The sequence below is a fragment of the Ictalurus punctatus genome, chromosome 25, assembly GCF_001660625.3.
Source record: "Ictalurus punctatus breed USDA103 chromosome 25, Coco_2.0, whole genome shotgun sequence".
Taxonomy (NCBI): domain Eukaryota; kingdom Metazoa; phylum Chordata; class Actinopteri; order Siluriformes; family Ictaluridae; genus Ictalurus; species Ictalurus punctatus.
Genome location: NC_030440.2, coordinates 3,205,606 through 3,224,212, shown reverse-complemented (window position 1 = coordinate 3,224,212; position 18,607 = coordinate 3,205,606). Strand labels below are relative to the sequence as shown.

Sequence of the window (18,607 nt, the reverse complement as noted above, 5' to 3'; positions counted from 1 at the left end):
ATTTCTTTCTCTCTCCGTGTGTGTGTGTACAAACATATTTTAACTTTGTGAATACTCTGTAGACCAGTTGTGTATCAGTGTGGTTTCCTTAACCAGTCTACTACAGTATATGTGTCTATGTGTGACTTCCATGTGTTCCATCAAATAATCTAGATGGGTTGTTGTTGTATGGTCTTATGTATGAATCGGCACTTCATATTGTCCTCTGTTAGAACAATACGGTATTACTGGACATTAAATTGATAACACTATAAAGTTGAATTTTGTGCTGTAAGTAAACAAAGCTAATGTTAGCATTGCCTAACAAGCAAGAACATTACCTACATACAGTGGTTACTCTGGGCATATACTAAGCATCAAGTGTATCAAGCCAGCTGTAGAAAACTAGCTATCTGATTAGAACATAAAAACTCTTTTTCTTTAACCACTCTGAATGCATCTACTTTCCATGGGTATTCTAAATGCTTTACCGTTAACCACATATAAATAAAGTCTGTATCTTTCGCTCTGTCTTTCTCTGTATAACTTTATAGCTTCCTCTGCTCCCCTTTTCCTTCTTCTTTAATCCCATCCACATTATCTTAATTCTTAAGATACTTTACTCAATATCTCTTGGTGATACCATTACTAGTGTAACAGTTATGTATTTTTCCTCTAATGGTGGATTAAATGCCTTGTCAGGCAGGAAAGAAAAAACGTGAGGTCATACAAAGCATTGAAGGCATCTATAACTTCTTAACTCAGACAAAGCAGCAAGGGCATTTTGTTGGCATGTTGCATTTGTAAGAAGATGGGACCTTTGCATCATATTTATCGTTCTAATAACACAAAAGCTGTTTTTCGGCAGCCAGAAAATTTCTCTGGTATAATCATAAAACTCACAGGGATCAAACGGGCCAAATATTTGCATAACCAAAGATACAAAATTATTTATATGTTTTGACACACCTTAAAATTGTTTTTGGGGTACTGAGGTAGGTTTCGCAAACGCTAACTGGCTATACTGTATATAAGTAGCTTAGAAATTCCAGTATCAAAAATAATTGGCTAGGGAACAAGTCAGATTCTAGCTAATGCTAAATGTTGGTTATTTACAGGATGTTTTATTGTATTCAAGCACTTGGTTAATAACTCATTAGCACTTTAATGTCTGTTTCATGGTGTTTGGAACCAGGAATGGAACAGTAGAAATCGATCATGTTAAGTCTTGTTTCAGTCCCATATTCAAAAGTATTAAAAGTTACATCTGGCATGAAAAAAAATGACATTAATTTAATTTGTTCATTTGTAAGTGAGTGAGTGAGTAAGTAAGTAATATTGCGTTTCAATAATGACATGTTTAAACATGGCAACTTTCTGACTGGAATATATTTTGCTGGATACTTCCACTTTTAATTGAGTAAGATTTTGACACAGTATCTATACTTTCACTTAATTTCTCAGTACATTTTCTACCCTTGAGTGTAGCCAATTTAGAGTGAGAGCAGGAACAGAGAAAGGCAGGAGGTCATTTGAGGCATTTCACTGCTGGCTGACCTCTCAGACCAACTCTGAGAAGCATCCCTTTCTACAACCATTTTAGGGAGCTTGTGCCTACTAAATGCTGAGTCTGTGCAGGCAGCTGATTTTTAAATCAGGCTCACTGTGAAACATAAGCATCTTAAAAATATATGAACATAAATGTTACATTTACTCCACCTTACCACAACACAGCATTCTGTTTTGCTAAACAATTCAGTCGTCTGAATTTTTCTGACAGGAGGCAGGGAATTTACTTCTTACTCTGAAGGTAAGAGCATTGCATTGTTGCTCTGTATAAATCCTTGATTATTATTGATAATTGAGTCCAATGCAGACCACATGATTAACTTGAGGCAATTTTTAATCTTTGGATATTTTAATGTCTCATGTGGTTAATGTTTAAGATTTCATTAAAACATGAACATTCATTGAAGGTACTTGTGACCAAACCCTTAGAAGGATGCACAAGATGATACCTCAACAAACAGAGCTACAGCAAAGCAATAAGACTTATTAGAAACAACTTCCACTGTTTCCTACAAATCACTTGGTTGAAGGGTGTGTAGTGCTCAAAGCACACGCATAAAACTTATTAATTTATCACTGGTATCAAATATGATGAAAAAGATTAAAGAAAGCTTTGCCAAGAGCGCATAAAATCATTTAAAAAATCACCTGATCATGGAGTCGGAGCTCAAGAAATTACTAGATAACTATATAAATAACTATTTTAAAAATATTGTGTATTCACATTTAGTGACTATGGCACAGGAACAGTAGAAATATTGGCCAAAATAAATTTTCTATAAATTATATCTTACTACATGTTGCATTTGAACTGTTTTATTTGTGTTTATTTATCTGTTAGTAAAATGAAGAATCATTTAAAAAATAATTGAGATTCATCTTAGAATTTTTGTCAAGCCTCTTTTATACACAGTTTATATAGAAACACAAGTCAGCCTGCAGTCAAGCCAGATTTTTCTTCATGCCATACATGCTGTGATATAAACTGTAATTAAAAGAGTCTCCAGAACTACCTACAGTGCAGATAGTATAAATAAAAACACAATACACACTAATGCTATGACAACAAAATCAGGATGAACTAACTTATGAAATGTGATGAAATACAGAAGTGTTAGAGCATAAAGCAGCTCAGAGTTAGATGTATATTAAAAGTGATTTAACATTATAAATGAAACAAATAAGAATAAATACACACACACACACACACACACACATACATACACATACAATATCTCACAAAAGTGAGTACACCCCTCACATTTTTGTAAATATTTGATTATATCTTTTCATGTGACAACACTGAAGAAATGACACTGTGCTACAATGTAAAGTAGTGAGTGTACAGCTTGTGTAACAGTGTAAATTTGCTGTCCCCTGAAAATAACTCAACACACAGCCATTAATGTCTAAAACGCTGGCAACAAAAGTGAGTACACCCCTAAGTGAAAATGTCCAAATTGGGCCCAGTTAGCCGTTTTCTCTCCCCGGTGTCATGTGACTTGTTAGTGTTACAAGGTCTCATTTGTGAATGGGGAGTAGGTGTGTTAAATTTGGTGTCATCGCTCTCACACTCCCTCATACTGGTCACTGGAAGTTCAACATGTCACCTCATGGATCTGAATAAAAGAATTGTTGCTCTACATAAAGATGGCCTAGGCTATAAGAAGATTGCCAAGACCCTGACACTGAGCTGCAGCACGGTGGCCAAGAGCATACAGCGGTTTAACAGGACAGGTTCCACTCAGAACAGGCCTCACCATAGTCGACCAAAGAAGTTGAGTGCACGTGCTCAGTGTCATATCCAGAGGTTGTCTTTTGTAAAAAGACGTATGAGTGCTGCCAGCATTGCTGCAGAGGTTGAAGGGGGGGGGTCAGCCTGTCAGTTCTCAGACCATACGCCGCACACTGCATCAAATTGGTCTGCATGGCTGTCGTCCCAGAAGGAAGCCTCTTCTAAAGATGATGCACAAGAAAGCCCACAAACAGTTTGCTGAAGACAAGCAGACTAAGGACATGGATTACTGGAACCATGTCCTGTGGTCTGATGAGACCAAGATAAACTTATTTGGTTCAGATGGTGTCAAGCATGTGTGGCGGCAACAAGGTGAGGAGTACAAAGACAAGTGTGTCTTACCTACAGTCAAGCATGGTGGTGGGAGTGTCATGGTCTGGGGCTCCATGAGTGCTGCCGGCACTGGGGAGCTACAGTTCATTGAGGGAACCATGAATGCCAGCATGTACTGTGACATACTGAAGCAGAGACTGGGCCGCATGGCAGTATTCCAGCATGATAATGAACCCAAACACACATCCAAGACGACCACTGCCTTGCTAAAGAAGCTGAGGGTGAAGGTCAAGCATGTCTCAAGAACTAAACCCTATTGAGCATCTGTGGGGCATCCTCAAATGGAAGGTGGAGGAGCACAAGGTCTCTAACATCCACCAGCTCCGTGATGTTGTCATGGAGGAGTGGAAGAGGACCTGTGAAGCTCTGGTGAACTCCGTGCCCAAGAGGGTTAAGGCAGTGCTGGAAAATAATGATGGCCACACAAAATATTGACACTTTGGGCCCAATTTGGACATTTTCACTTAGGGGTGTACTCACTTTTGTTGCCAGCGGTTTAGACATTAATGGCTGTGTGTTGAGTTATTTTGAGGGGACAACAAATTTACACTGTTATACAAGCTGTACACTCACTACTTTACATTGTAGCAAAGTGTCATTTCATTTCAAATGTCATTGATATAATCAAATATTTATAAAAATGTGAGGGGTGTACTCACTTTTGTGAGATACTATGGCTGGTAAGCAAACTGCAGGGGGTCCAGAAAACAACTGACTTGAGGTCTTAGATGGAACAGCACCAGTCTCTCCAGGACCTTCATTATGTGTGATGTGTGAGGGCTATTGGTCTATAATCATTTAGGGTGAAAGGAGTTGTCTTCTTTGGAACAGGAACCAGGCAAGATGTTTTCCATAGCACTGGCACCTTCTCCAGCTGAAGGCTCAGGTTGAACAGGTGCTGGAGGATCCCACACGGATGGTTAGCACAGACCCTCACTACCCTGGTACTGATTCTGTCAAGCCCTGCAGTTTTCCCAGGTTTCAGCTTCTCCAACCGTCTCTTCACCTGGCCGGTAGTGACAGATAGGTGGGGGGAGCAAGTAGTGATTCCATTGAGGATTGCTGTTGTGTGGGGGGTGATTGGGCAAGGTTTGAGTCCTCTGAAGAAGGCTGTGAGATGGGGGGGGGGGGGGTAGTTCTGAGATGAACACGGAAGAATTGGTGTGGATGACAGGGTGGGGAAGGATATTTGATCTTGTTCTTGGGGGGAATTGGGAAAGAGTAGTTGTAATGAACTTACATTGGCTAGAGGATTGGAATCCATATGCAGAAGTTTATTAAATCCAAAATGACAGACAGAGGGATGGTCGAAACCAGGCAAAGGTCAACAGGCAACCAAGACAAAAACAGTAACCCAATAAATGTGAGGTCAAGAAAAAGGCAAGTGGTCATAACATGAGGCAGTCTTAGAAACCATAGGGTAAGCGCTTCGTAAGGCAGGTGAACTGACAATACTTCGCAATGTGCTGCTAGCATGGCTGGCTCTTTATGGCTAGCAGAGAGGAAGTGACTGTAGGAAGGAAGTAGTAGAGTGGAGGAAGTGGAGTAGAGTGTGATCAGTATTCAGGTGAGTGCTCCCTCTGGTGGTTGGAGGATGCAGGTGTTACAGGAGTGGAGATGATAATGTGAGAGCATGTTGTACTGAACCCATTGAAAAACAAATTCAGCTAGTTGGTGCCTTCTAGATTGCTCCCCACAGGTTGTGGTTTTGCCAGTGATCTGCTTCATGCCAGCCTAAAGCTCCTTTGTATTGTTCTGCTGAAGCCTACCCAAATGACCAAAATATTGGTCCATTTTGTAGTCAAAACAACTATTATGAATTCTACTTGTTATGTTTTGTGTACTGAAATATTGTGCAGTAGTCCTTTCCATTTTTTAAAAGAAAGGTTGCTCATGTAAGTCATGTAAAACCATTTTGCAGACACTGTTTAACATATACTGTGGATGAACATGACAAAAATAATTATTCTTTATTAACACGTTGTTTAGATTTTCCACTTTAGACACTCCCTCCACTTAAGACAGTCAAAAAACCATATAAAGTCACAAATCTGTCTACTGATTGTCATCAACCAACATATCCAATGATTCTCAGCACGTCAACTGTTTATGGCTTTTGATTTTTAGTAGATACTATACTTTAGTAGACTGTGTTTGTAAAAATCAACTTTTAATTTTTTTCTTCATCTTTTATTTGCAGTCCAAGTTAATACTTTTTGATCTTTAGTAGATAATCAATAGAACTTTGATTATAAATGGATACTCTTATTAGTAAAAAAAAAAAAAAAAAAAGATACATATTTGAAGAGATAAAGGAGTGTTCAGGTCCATGATAGTTTCTAGATGGGTGGTTGACTCCTTGTACAGTGCAGGGGCATTAGCTGAACTGTTAATCATTCGGGGTTGAGACCCGATTCCTCTCCATCAAAAAAACTTTTGAAAATGAATTTCTAAGTAGACTGTTTACATGCCTTTTTCTTGGATGTGAGGGCTAACTGCTTAAAAAAATAGAAAATTGGACAAAAAGTTGAATTTATCATAAAACTTGCCTCGGGTGTTGTCACTGTTTGTAGGACTACCAGAACAATAAAATGCTAAACTTTTTGGCTATCTAACACGAGAATAGGTTAGTTTGGTGTCACTAGCCAAGGGGAGGCACAACTAAGCTGCTACAGTGCCATGCAAAGTATGTTAGCTGTCATTATGCTCTGCTCATATCATATTCACGAACTCATACAGATATTTACACACCTCATTTTCCTGCTCACCATGAGAGGATGTTAGCGTTTCAGCTTTAACCCATTTACTGGTAAAAAAAAAAATTGGCGTATATCTATTTTTCCTCACGTTGACTGAGTGAGCTAGTGTATGGCGGAATTGAGAGGTGTCAACCAATAAGACACGAGTATTTCCATGTGTTTTCCTGTAAATCCAGTCTGATTGATCTCGCCTCCGTTCACTGAAGATACACAATTACAGGCGGTCTTCTTTTACTGACATTTAGTTACGTAGTGACAAACCGCTCCAAGTGGAGAATTATTTGGGGCTAAAGAAAAAATCTTCAGGGCTACAGCCCCGAATGCTCAGGCCAGGTTACGCCCCTGGTACAGTGTATAATAAAGTCTTGCCCGTAGTTATAGTACAGAGATTACGTTCAGGCCTTTTGTGTATCTAAACCAGAACAGTGATTTTTAATGATTGCCCAATCTTCACCATCTCTTATTGCCACTCCCACGATCAAACATATCAAGAAGAACCAAACAGATGACCTCAGTGCATTTACTGCTAAGGAAAGAAGAGCTCTTCAGGCTCAAGAATAGATAAGGGTTCCATTTCTAGATTCTTTTTTGTATGAGTGGTTCTGTTTGGGACAGGCTAATTAGTATATTCAAGATTCGTGCTTAAAAAGTAATGTAGGTTCTGCAGTCTCTCTCTTTCACTCCACTCATGTTTTCTTCATCTTCTTTACAGACCCCCCATCGACCCCTTGGTCACCTTCCCGACACTTCAATGAGGACAGAAAACTGCCTCAAACTGGGAACATGAAGGGCTTATCGGGCAGCCGTGGCCAGCATCATCAGCTCCCCATGCCTCACTCCCCGTGTGGCCTGGTGGAGTTTGATCGACCTCATGAAATTCATGGCGTTCACTCGTCTGACATCCGTCACACATACCTTCTCAGCCCCACAGACAGCTGTGCCATGGACTACCAGCACCACCAGCGCTACTCTCCTCGTAGCTCCATCCACTCCGACTGCATGATGCTTTCACCAACAGTGCTGCAACCCATTGGCACTGCTGACCACATCTCCAGCAGCACATTTCCCAGAATGCACTACGGTTCCCAGTACTATGACTCAGCCTCCCGAGACGACTGTGCTACCATCACCACGTCGGCCACTTCTGCTGCTGCTGCCTCATCATTTGCCTCTCATCATGCTGTAAGCAAGAGCAATCGCATCCCCGCCAACCTTCTAGATCAATTTGAGAAGCAGCTTCCAGTGCACCGCGACGGTTTCCACACGTTGCAGTACCAGCGCGCTTCCCCTTCTGAGCAGCGCAGCGAGAGTCCTGGACGAATTCGCCACCTGGTGCACTCTGTCCAGAAACTCTTCACCAAATCCCACTCCCTGGAGGGCTCATCCAAGATGAATGGTGCTAAAGGGGAGGGTGGGGTCCACCACCACCACAGTGGCCACCACTCATCCAAACATGGGATCAAACGCAGCAAGAGCAAGGAACGCAAGCATCGCTCAGGCAGCTGGTGGAGCTCTGACGATAACCTGGACAGCGATAGCACTTTCCGCACTCCCGTTGGTATGAGCCGGCATCACGCAGGCCATTGTCTCTCTGAATCTGTACGCCCTCACTTTGGTGAACACTCACTCAAAACCTCCAAAAGCAGCAATGATGTAAAGTGCTCAGCCTGTGACAGCCTTGCCATGCCACCAGAAGGAAAGTTCATGAAAAGGAGCTCCTGGTCCACACTCACTGTCAGCCAGGCCAAAGAAGCATACCGAAAGTCCTGCCTCAACCTGGACAAGTCCACAGTCCATCAGGATCTAAAGTCCTCTCTTCGCGCCAGTCACTATCTACAGGTTGGTACAGTACAGATGATACTGGGATGCAAATCTGAGGTGATTGTGATTGGATTAGGTGTTCAGATGAAATGAACACCATGGTTGTCAGATGGTAAAATGGTTTAAAACATTTATTCCCACACTGGGATCAATGAGTTTGTTGTATGAGAAAGTCATTAATCATCAGTGTTAATTTGTTATGTCCCAATTAATTGGTACATTTTTAGTTCATTGAGACAGAAGGACATACAGTGTTATACAGTATCATCTCCACAGCATACACTGTAGTGAAATGTAAGGATAGCCATAAGCAATCTAATGCAGGTTTGAGAATATGTAAATCATTGCTCATGTAGAAATGAACAGGTTTAGTGCTGGTTGTTTTGTGTTGTGTTGTGTTTTTTAATGGACATATGATGTTAGACAGGTAGTGAATTGATAATGGTTGATGCTTAGCCAGTTGATATGCCACACAGATTGATTTTTATTAGCTGACTAAGTACTTGTGGTTTTTATATTATTACTTGGTTATTCCCATTGGGTTTTTGAGGTAGCAGGTTAGAAAGCCATCTCAGCAAACTGGAAAACATGCCGTAGTGAGCCAATGCCGTATTGTAGCCAAAGTAAACAAATATGCAGGCTGTGTTTATGCTTTCCTCAAATACTTTGGGGGACTTTGCTTGTCTTGGTTTGTGCTGTCTTCTAGCATTTCTTTGGTAGTTCTATGCTTCTTGACTGAGATGTCAAGGCATTTTGATTGTCAAAATGGTGCTCTTTTTGGTGCTCTTCTGAACTGATATAGTAGTGGAATGGTATAATAATAATAATAATAATAATAATAATAATAATAATAATAATAATAAACTACCCGATATCATTGTTTTAAGTGCACCAACATATTTAGTTATGACTTCACATTTCCCAATAACACTGCAGCTGAGGTGCAATGACTTTGACTTCCTACTTCTCAGTAATTTATCAAAACAAATTCTAAAGTAGGCCATCATTTTAGCAGCTATTGTAGCAGCTATAAAGAGGTATATTTTTATTTTATTTTAGGGTCATCTGTCGAATACTAAGAATAACAAATATTCCTTGATGGATTATCTATATATAGTGTTTGGAAGGGTGCTGCATGATGTGTTGATTGAGCCACTCTTTAAGAAGAGCCAACTGGGCCATTTATTCACAAGAGCCTTAGCAAAACAGTTAGTCAGCTTTCTAGCAAGCATCTAATGCAGTTCATGGTAATATAAGAAGCTATGATTTACTAGATGATATTTGTTAAGGAAAGTTCACTGCAGTTTTTTGTATGGACCTAGAGAATTATTTTACAGGGTAGAATAATTACTTCTTGTAATGGAGGTGAGATCATCCCAGTACTGTACAGTGGACTCAATCCTGTGGGCTGTATATCGGCAACCAGTTAGGTCAGTTCATATATTTCCAGTTCTCGGTTAACTTGGATACAAACTTGGATTTTATTCTCTCTCAATGTGCTTCTTGAGGAATGTAATTCGAAATAAACTATATTTCACTATTCCAATTCATTACATTAAGGTATCTGGCAGGTGTTGTTATACATAGGGACCAACAGGGAAAATGAGAGAGGGTACTTTTTGTAAGATTCCAAAGAATATGGTTTATGTGCCCTTAGGTAGGCTTTTTAAAAAAAGTCAGAGTTTTGTGTAACTGTGGTTTTACCATATGAAATGGCCCAATCATAATCTTTTTGTTTTCCCACTATAACAGCCTTATTCATGAACCAGGAAGATATCAACCACTTGCAGCTCACTACATGTACCCACATAGCAGTTACTCCTGGGAGCAAAAATAAGGAAAATCGAATGAAATAAAATCAGTGATGTATCCTGCTTTAGATTATTAGATCGGTTCTACTGTACCTGCTGATTCATGTAAGCCTGAGATTTATTAGATCTGATAAATGTGTTACTGTTGCTGTTTTCAGGTTTAGTCTTTTACAGTATCAGATATGATTTATCACTCTCTGTAATGACACCTGTGAATATTAATATTTGTCAATTTCACTCTTTCAGTTTTTGCCATGATTTATCACTTTTGCACAAATTCAACTGTTAGTGTTATTAATGTTTGACAACCTAACACAGACTGAAACGAGTGTTATGGCACTATTCTAGTGATCATTAAGTTTTATTTCAGCCCATTTCGCTAGTCTACATCATGTTTTAGAATCTGATAATAAATACGAATAAAAAAAAAAAACACTTTTAATTAACATTGCCTGCTTTCATGGTGTGTACTGAAGATGACACCTTACCTGATATATTACAACCAGAGTCTAAACTACAATGTTGATAAACATTCTAAAGAAAAATAGCAAAATAGTAATCAGATTTGTCACAGAAAATCACAGCAATATACCTTGCGCCTAACAGATGTCTCCCTCTACTGAATTCTAGTCAGCTTCCAATTAATCACACATTCCTGCAGCTAATCTCACTTGCTCTATTTAAGGATTCACATTCTCACAATTATTGTGAAGACTTGCCGATCTCTTAGGAAGTCTGTGTTGTTATGTTTTCTGGACTGTTTACTCAACTCTCGATTTTGGATTTCCCTTGGGCATTGTGTTTTTTTGGTACTGGTACTTGGTGGTGGTATTGTCCTCTGAAAGATTTCTCAAAAAAATCTTGAAGTAGGACCAGGCGTCAAGGCTTCTGTATGCCTTCAGGCTTCAGGTACATATGAATGTTGGGAAAGCCGATTTCTGGCAACATGCCAATGTCCATGGACCACAGGTTCTTGGGCAAGTTGTAAGTGTCACTGTTGAATCCAGCTCCCTTTCATTTAAGCTGATAATCGTTAGTTATACTACCGTTTTCGCAGCTTCCCCTATTAAAACCAGCCATTTTGCTGGATGTTTTGCCACTCAGTCCGGCTGAGGGGGGCATATTCCAGCGGGAAAGTGATGTCAATGTATACCCTCTATAGTGAGAAACTATAGCCCAACCAAAACAAGGAGACAGAATTTCATTGGCTAAGGAAGTTTGAAATTCATTTCTGGCGATGTGATTAGTCAAAATGCATCATGTGATGTGCTCTGTTAGCTTACAGCAGAGACATCATCAAAGACATGGGGAAAACGCAGAAATTCCGTGCAAAAGCATAGAAAACAGATGTAAGCAACTATCCATAGCTCGAAATAAGTACGGAAGGTGCATGAAAAAAGACTGAGAAAACGTCTGGGTTACACATGTAACCCTGTTCCCTGAGAAGAGAACGAGACGTTACATTAGCTGAACGCTGTGGGAGGCGCCCCCGCGTGTGACTGGTATCTGAAGCTTGCGGAACATCATTCCTATTTATAGGTCTGCCATGATCAGGTGATGTGGCAATTAAGCATGTTGTGTGATATATAAACAACACCTGTGAACCGCACCGTCAGCCTCTATTATCTGAAGCGAAGACGCAATTCACAGGTATGCCCCAGTATGCGAAAGACACGCAACGTCTCTTTCCCTTCTTAGGGAATAGGGTTAGACGTTCCCGTTCAAAGGGAACTTCATGTTGCGTTACCTGAACGCAGTGGGAACAAGAATACCCACACTGTCATACTGAGGGTATGGCATGTTCAAAAAGATGTGAACCCGAGGGTCACTGCAAGACACTCAAGCCTGGTCCGGAATGTATATCTAGGCTGTAAAATCGAATGAATGTGTGCGGCGTAGATACCACACCACAGCACACACATCCTATAAGGATATCCCTTGGACAAAGCCTTCGAGGAAGCGACCCAGCTAGTGGAATGAGCCCTTATGCCCAGAGGCATAGTGAGACTGCGTGCCTCATAAGCGATAGAGATAGCTTCCACTATCCAATTAGAGATGTGCTGTTTCAACACAGTAGAGAGAGCCCTTACTGGACACAGTCGGTGCAATTTCCCTTGTTCCAGTATGAGGAACAGAGGAGGGCAGAAAGCCTGCGACACTACTGGCTGGGCAGCAGATGTAAGCACTTAGGAATATAATCCGGCCTAGGATGCAGGAAGGCCTTGGCTAATCCGGGGTAAAGTCAAGGCAGGAAGGGGCAACAGAGTGCTTGTATAATCTCCTACTCCCTTGAGAGATGTCAGGGTCAGCAGAAGAGCTACATTTAGAGTCAGAAGCTTCTCAGAGGCTGACTCCAAGAGCTCAAATGCGGCACCTGACAGACCTTCCAGGACCACAGATAGGTCCTGCATGGTCTGCAGATGTGCCTCAGCTGCCTGACACCACGCATATCCCTCAAAGTTAGAGGATGTTGCCCCACAGGGGCTCCATCAATAGGGGTGTGGCTGGCCGAAATGGCATCCATGTAGACCCTGATTGTAGGAGGAGCCAACTCCGCTGAGAAATGTCCTTGTAAGAACTACAGGACTGTAGCTATTGTGCAGTTTGCTGGGTGTAGCTGAAGTTCTTCACTCCACAAGTCAAAAAGTTGCCACTTGAGTGCATACAATTTTGTCGTGAATGGCGTTTTAGCATTCAACATGGTCCCTACAACCTCAGTTGTGAGACCAGAATCTATGAGCTGGTGCCCCTCAGGGGCCAGACCCACAATTTCCATAGTTCTGGCCGAGGGTGATAGATCTGCCCTCTGGCTTGAGACAGTAGATCCCTGCAGATGGGAATCTCCCAAGGAGTGCCATCTAGCAGGGATATTATCTCTGAGAACGATATTCGAGTTGGCCAATAAGGTGCTACCAGCAGCAGACATAGGCTGTCTTGGAGAACTCTTGCTAGAACTTGTGGGAGCAGAGCGATCGGGGGAAGAGCACACAGATGTGACCTTGGCCACATGCATACCATGGTGTCCAGCTCTAATTGTGCGGGATTAGTGAGGGCGAACCACAGCGGGCAGTGTGTTGTCTCCTCAGAGGCGAACACATCCACTCCCGCTTGGCCAAACCTCTGACATATGGGCTCCACCACTTGTGGATGGAGCCATCAATCCCTGGGCCTCAGCCCCTGCCTCCACAGGATGTCTGCCTCCACATTCCAGTTGCCCAACATGTACATTGCTCTCACTGACAAAACTTTCACTCTGCCCAGAGAAGAATTATTTGTGCGTGCCTGAACAGGGGTCGTGGACATAATCCTCCCTGGTGGTCAATATATGAGACCACCGCTGTGTTGTAAACACATGGTGACCTCTCAATTGAGGAAGAAGGAATTTCAGTGCTAGAAATATGGCCCGCATTTCTAGGCAATTTATGTGCCACTTCAGATGAGGGCTGCTCCAGGGACCATGAGTTGGACAGCCGTCTATGACCGCACCCCAGCCCATGAGGGAGTTTCTGTTACTACCGTCTTGCACTAAGGAGACACCCCTAGAATGTGACCCAAGGCTAGAAACCGGGGACACTTTCAAATTCTCAGAGCACGTAGGCATCGCCGTGTGACACTGATTACTCTCAGAGGTTTCGTCCTCAGATGAAACCCCCAACTTCTCAGCCACCACTGAAAGGGTCTCCTGTACAATAGACCCAACGGTATGACATTGGCTGCTGCTGCCATAAGCTCCAACAGTCTCTCATATAGACTGGAGGGGATGCCAACATCCAGCTTTATCTTGCTCAATGTTGATAGAATTGACCCTACGCATGTTGGGGATAGAAAGGCCTTCATTGTAGTAGAATCCTTATAATCCCTATAAAAATTGTCCACTGCACTGGATAAAGCATACTTTTCTGAGATTCAATCTGAGACCCACGCTCCTCATGTGGGCGAGAACAAGATCTCAATGTTGAACCACCAGTTCCCTGGATCGTGCTAGAATTAACCAGTCGTCCAGGTAGTTTAGTACTCGGATGCCTTGGAGTCACAGTGGAGCCAGAATGACATCCATGCACTTTGTGAAGGTGCGAGGGGATAAAGCTAGCCCGAAGGGAAGAACCCGATCTTGGAATGCATTGCCTCCAACGCAAACCCCAGGAACTTTATGTCACTGGGTGATATTTCTATGTGGAAATATGCAGATCTATCATCAGAAACCAGTCCTCAAACTGAAACTGTGGAAAGTGTTGGCGTCAGCATCTTTAACCTGTATGTCCGAAGAGTACAGTTCAGATGACGGAGATCTAAAATTGGCCGCATACTCCTCTATTTTTTGCGGACCAGGAAATAACGGCTGTCAAAACCTCCCTCAGGGAATGGGGTACATGCTCAGGGAAAGGTGTACTAATGTCGGGCTCTGGTCTGTGCTGACTACTGTGGTGAGCACACCTCTGAACCGGGGGGGTTGAGCTCTGAACCGGACCCGGTAACCCTTTTCTACGGTAGACAGAACCCATGGAGACAAATTTGGCAGTAGTTTCCTCACTGCCAGATGGTCTTTTAGTGACGTTAACTATTCCAGATTCTACTGGAGGGAACCATCAGATTTTTGTTGTCCAGAGAACACTGAAAACTTGGGACAGCCTTGGCTATGGGAGGCCCTACAGTAGCACTGGGAGCTAACTACCCTAACAACCTCATGTCCCTTGATACGTCCCTCCATGGCCCATCAGGACTGCTCCTCTTTTGTCTGCTAGCCTTTTATGACCATTCTGAGATCAGGCCTCGTAGCAGGCTGCGACTGTGGCTGCCCAGTTCCCCTGGCTGTCTGCGGGGGTTGGAGGGCTGCCGTACTCACCTTCTGTGCCTCCCTCGCACTAGTGCTGAACTCGACACAAGAGGGAAGGAACTAGCTGAATGCTGTCATATGTCGAGCTCACTCAGAAGGTCTGCTTGGTAGGCCTGCAACACTGCCACTGTCTGCAGTGACCCACAAGCAAGACCCACTACTGCATAGGTCTTGCCCACCAATGCCACGGTGGCCTTACATGGCTTGGATGGCAAAGCCGGCCCCCTAAAGTACCTTCCGTCGATGAAGAGAGGTAGCTTGCAAGTGCCTCTTCCACCCTCAGCATAGCCAAATAGGCCTGTTGTTCATTCCCCACCATGGCCAAATAATCCGTCATCGCAGGGTTTTAAATACAGCTTATGCATGGTTTTCCCCCAGAAGCATGATATTTTGCCATGGGTTCTGTGTCCATAGAAAAGGATTACCGGGTCCAGTTTAGAGCTCGACTCCCCCCCCCCCCCCCCCGACCCTCACGGTTCAGAGGTGTGCTCACCAACAGTAGTCAGCACAGACCAGAGACCGACATTAGTGCAGGAAGTAAGATCCCTCTTGGACAAATGGGCCATAGAACATGTACCCCGTTCCCTGAGGGAGGAAGGTTTTTATAGCCGTTATTTCCTGGTCAGCAAAAAATACTAGTATGCAGCCAATTTTAGATGTGCATCATTTGAACTGTACTCTTCGGACATACAGGTTCAAGATGCTGATGCCCAAACTTATCGTTCCACAGATTCAGTTTGAGGACTGGTTTGTGACGATAGATCTAAAAGGTGCATATTTTAACATAGAAATATCGCTAGCTTCATGCCCTCGCACCTTCACAAAGTGTATGGATGTCATTCTGGCTCCATTGTGACGCCAGGGCATCCGTGTACTAAACTACTTGGTTAGTCCTAGCATGATCCAGGGAACTGGCGGTTCAACATTGAGATGTTGTTCTCGCCCACATGAAGAGCTTGGGGCTCAGGTTGAACCTCAGAAAAGTATGCTTTATCCAGTGCAGTGGACAACTTTTCTAGGGGTTATAAGGATTCTACTATGATGAGGGCATTTCTATCCCCAACATGCATAGGGTCAATCCTATCAACATTGAGCAAGATAAAGCTGAATGTTGGCATCCCCTCCAGTCTCTATGGGAGACTATTGGAGCTTATGGGCAGCCAATGTCATACCATTGGGCCTGTTGCACAGGAGACTGTTCAGTGGTGGTTGAGAAGTTGTCCAAGGACAAAACCTCCAAGAGTAACGAGTGTCACGCGGCGATGCCTACGCGCTCTGAGAATTTGAGTGTAACCGGTTTCTAGCCTTGGGTCACACTCTAGGGGTGCGCAAGACGGTAATGACAGACACCTCCCTCACGGGCTGGAGCGTTTTAGACAGCTGTCCAGCACACGGTCTTTGGAGCAGCCCTCATCTGGAGCGGCATATAAATTGCATAGAAATGTGGGCCATATTTCTAGCACTGAAATTCCTTCTTCATCAATTGAGAGGTCACCATGTGTTTACTGACAACACAGCGGTGGTCTCATATATTGACCACCATGGAGGATTATGTCCACCCCCCCTGTTCAGGCAGGCGCAACTAATTCTTCTCTGGGCAGAGGGAAAGTTTTGTCAGTGAGTGCAATGTACATTCTGGGCAACTGGAATATGGGGCAGACATCCTGTTGAGGCAGGAGCTGAGGGCCAAGGACTGGTGGCTCAATTCACAAGTGGTGGAGTCCATATGGTGGAGGTTTGGCCAAGCGGGACTGCATGTGTTCGCCTCTGAGGAGACAACACACTGCCCACTGTGGTTCGCCCTCACTTCTACCTCACAATTAGGGCTGGACGCCATGGTACACATGTGGCCAAGGTCACATCTGTACGCTTTTCCCCCGATCGCTCTGCTCTCACAAGTTCTAGCGAGAGTTTGCCAAGACAGCCTATGTCTGCTGCTAGTAGCACCTTATTGGCCAGCTCGAATATGGTTCTCAGAGATAATATCCCTGCTAAATGGCACTCCTTGGGAGATTCCCATCCACAGGGATCCACTGTAGACCCAGTGAACTGCGCAATAGCTACAGTCCTGGAGTTCTTACAAGAACATTTCTCAGCGGGGTGGGCTCCTTCTACAATCAGGGCACACCCCTATTGATGGAGCCTCTGTGGGGCAACATCCTCTAACTTCAAAGTTTATGCACGGTGTCAGGTGGCTGAGGCCCATCTGCAGGCTGCGCATACCTTCCTGGGACCTTTCTGTGGTCCTGGAAGGTCTCTCAGGTGCCCCATTTGAGCCCTTAGAGTCAGCCTCTGAGAATCTTCTGTCTTTAAAGGTAGCTCTTCTGCCATCCCTGACATCTCTTAAGCGAGTAGGAGATCTACAAGCTCTCTCAGTTGCCCCTTCCTGCCTTGCCTTTACCCCTGGATTAGCCAAGGCCTTCCTGTATCCTAGGCCGGATTATATTCCTAAAGTGCCTACATCTGCTGCCCAGCCTGTGGTGTTGCAGGCTTTCTGCCCTCCTCTGTTCCTCATGCTGGAACAAGGGAAATTGCACTGACTGTGTCCAGTAAGGGCTCTCTGTACTTACGTCCACCGCTCTGGCCAGTGGCATAAGTCGGAGCAGCTGCTGGTCTGCTTGGCAGCGACAGTAGAGGTGATGCTGTGTCAAAGCAGCGCATCTCTAATTGGATAGTGGAAGCAATCTCTATCGCTTATGAGGAGTGCGGTCTCGCTACGCCTCTGGGCATAAGGGCTCATTCCACTAGGGGGGTTGCCTCCTCGAAGGCTTTGTCCAACGGGGTATCCTTACAGGATATGTGTGCTGCTGAAGGGTGGTCTATGCCACACACATTCATTCGATTTCAGCCTGGATATTCATTCCGCCCCTGGCTCGAGTGTCTGGCAGTGACCCTCAGGCTTGGGTCTTTTTGAACAGTCCGTACCCTTGGTATGACGGAGTGGGTATTCTTGTTCCCATAGTGTTATGCTAAACGCAACGTGGAGTTCCCTTTGAAAGGGAACATCTGGGCTACGCATGTAACCCTGTTCCCTGAGAAGGGAATGAGACGTTGCGTAGCTTTATCATAGGCCTGGGGGTAGGCTTGTGAATTGCGTCTTCGCTTCAGTTAATAGAGGCTGATGGTGTGGTTCACAGGTGCCATATTTATATTATGCAACGAGCTTAATTTCCACATCACCTGATCATGGCAAGCCTATAAATAGACATGGTTTTACACAAGCTTCAGATGCTGGTTGCGCGCAAGGGGCGCTCCCATAGTGTTATGCTAAATGCAACGTCTCGTTCCCTTTGAAAGGGAACAGGGTTATATGTGTAACCCAGAGGTCTTCTGCAGTGTGAGGGATTTACTTTCACTGGGGAGAAAAACTCATCCAGCCTTAGTCATCACTCAGTTTTTAGTACATCCTTCTGGCTCCTCGGAGTCAGAGAGGAATTATTATTTTTTATTTTTGTGTGTGTGTGTTTTTTTTTTTTTTTTTTGGCTTTCCATAGCAGAAGGAGAATTTGCGAAGCGAGCTCCAAAATCCAGCAGCGAGACAGACCCGGAAGACAGAGCAAGAGATGGAGCAACGCTCGTCTCCTGCTCCTCTTACGGATCCATAAGAGATCCCCCGGACCTGAGAAGGCTAGCTGCCTTGGTAGCGACCAGCCCAGATCCGCAAAGCTCTGAAACCCATCTCCCTTCGGCCGAGAAGAGAGCGAGT

The 18,607-nt window shown here is 43.7% G+C and overlaps 1 protein-coding gene across 2 annotated transcripts in view; it reads left to right on the top strand.

Moving 5' to 3' along the window:
- Positions 1-18,607, top strand: part of LOC128628635 (disks large-associated protein 2) — a 145,372-nt gene that overhangs the window by 84,689 nt on the left and 42,076 nt on the right. For both annotated transcript variants that reach the window (XM_053675591.1, XM_047150841.2), the window contains exon 2: positions 7,148-8,274. In XM_053675591.1, coding sequence (XP_053531566.1) covers positions 7,219-8,274 — 1,056 coding nt within the window. In that variant the 5' untranslated portion in view covers positions 7,148-7,218. The remainder of the gene's footprint in view (positions 1-7,147; positions 8,275-18,607) is intronic.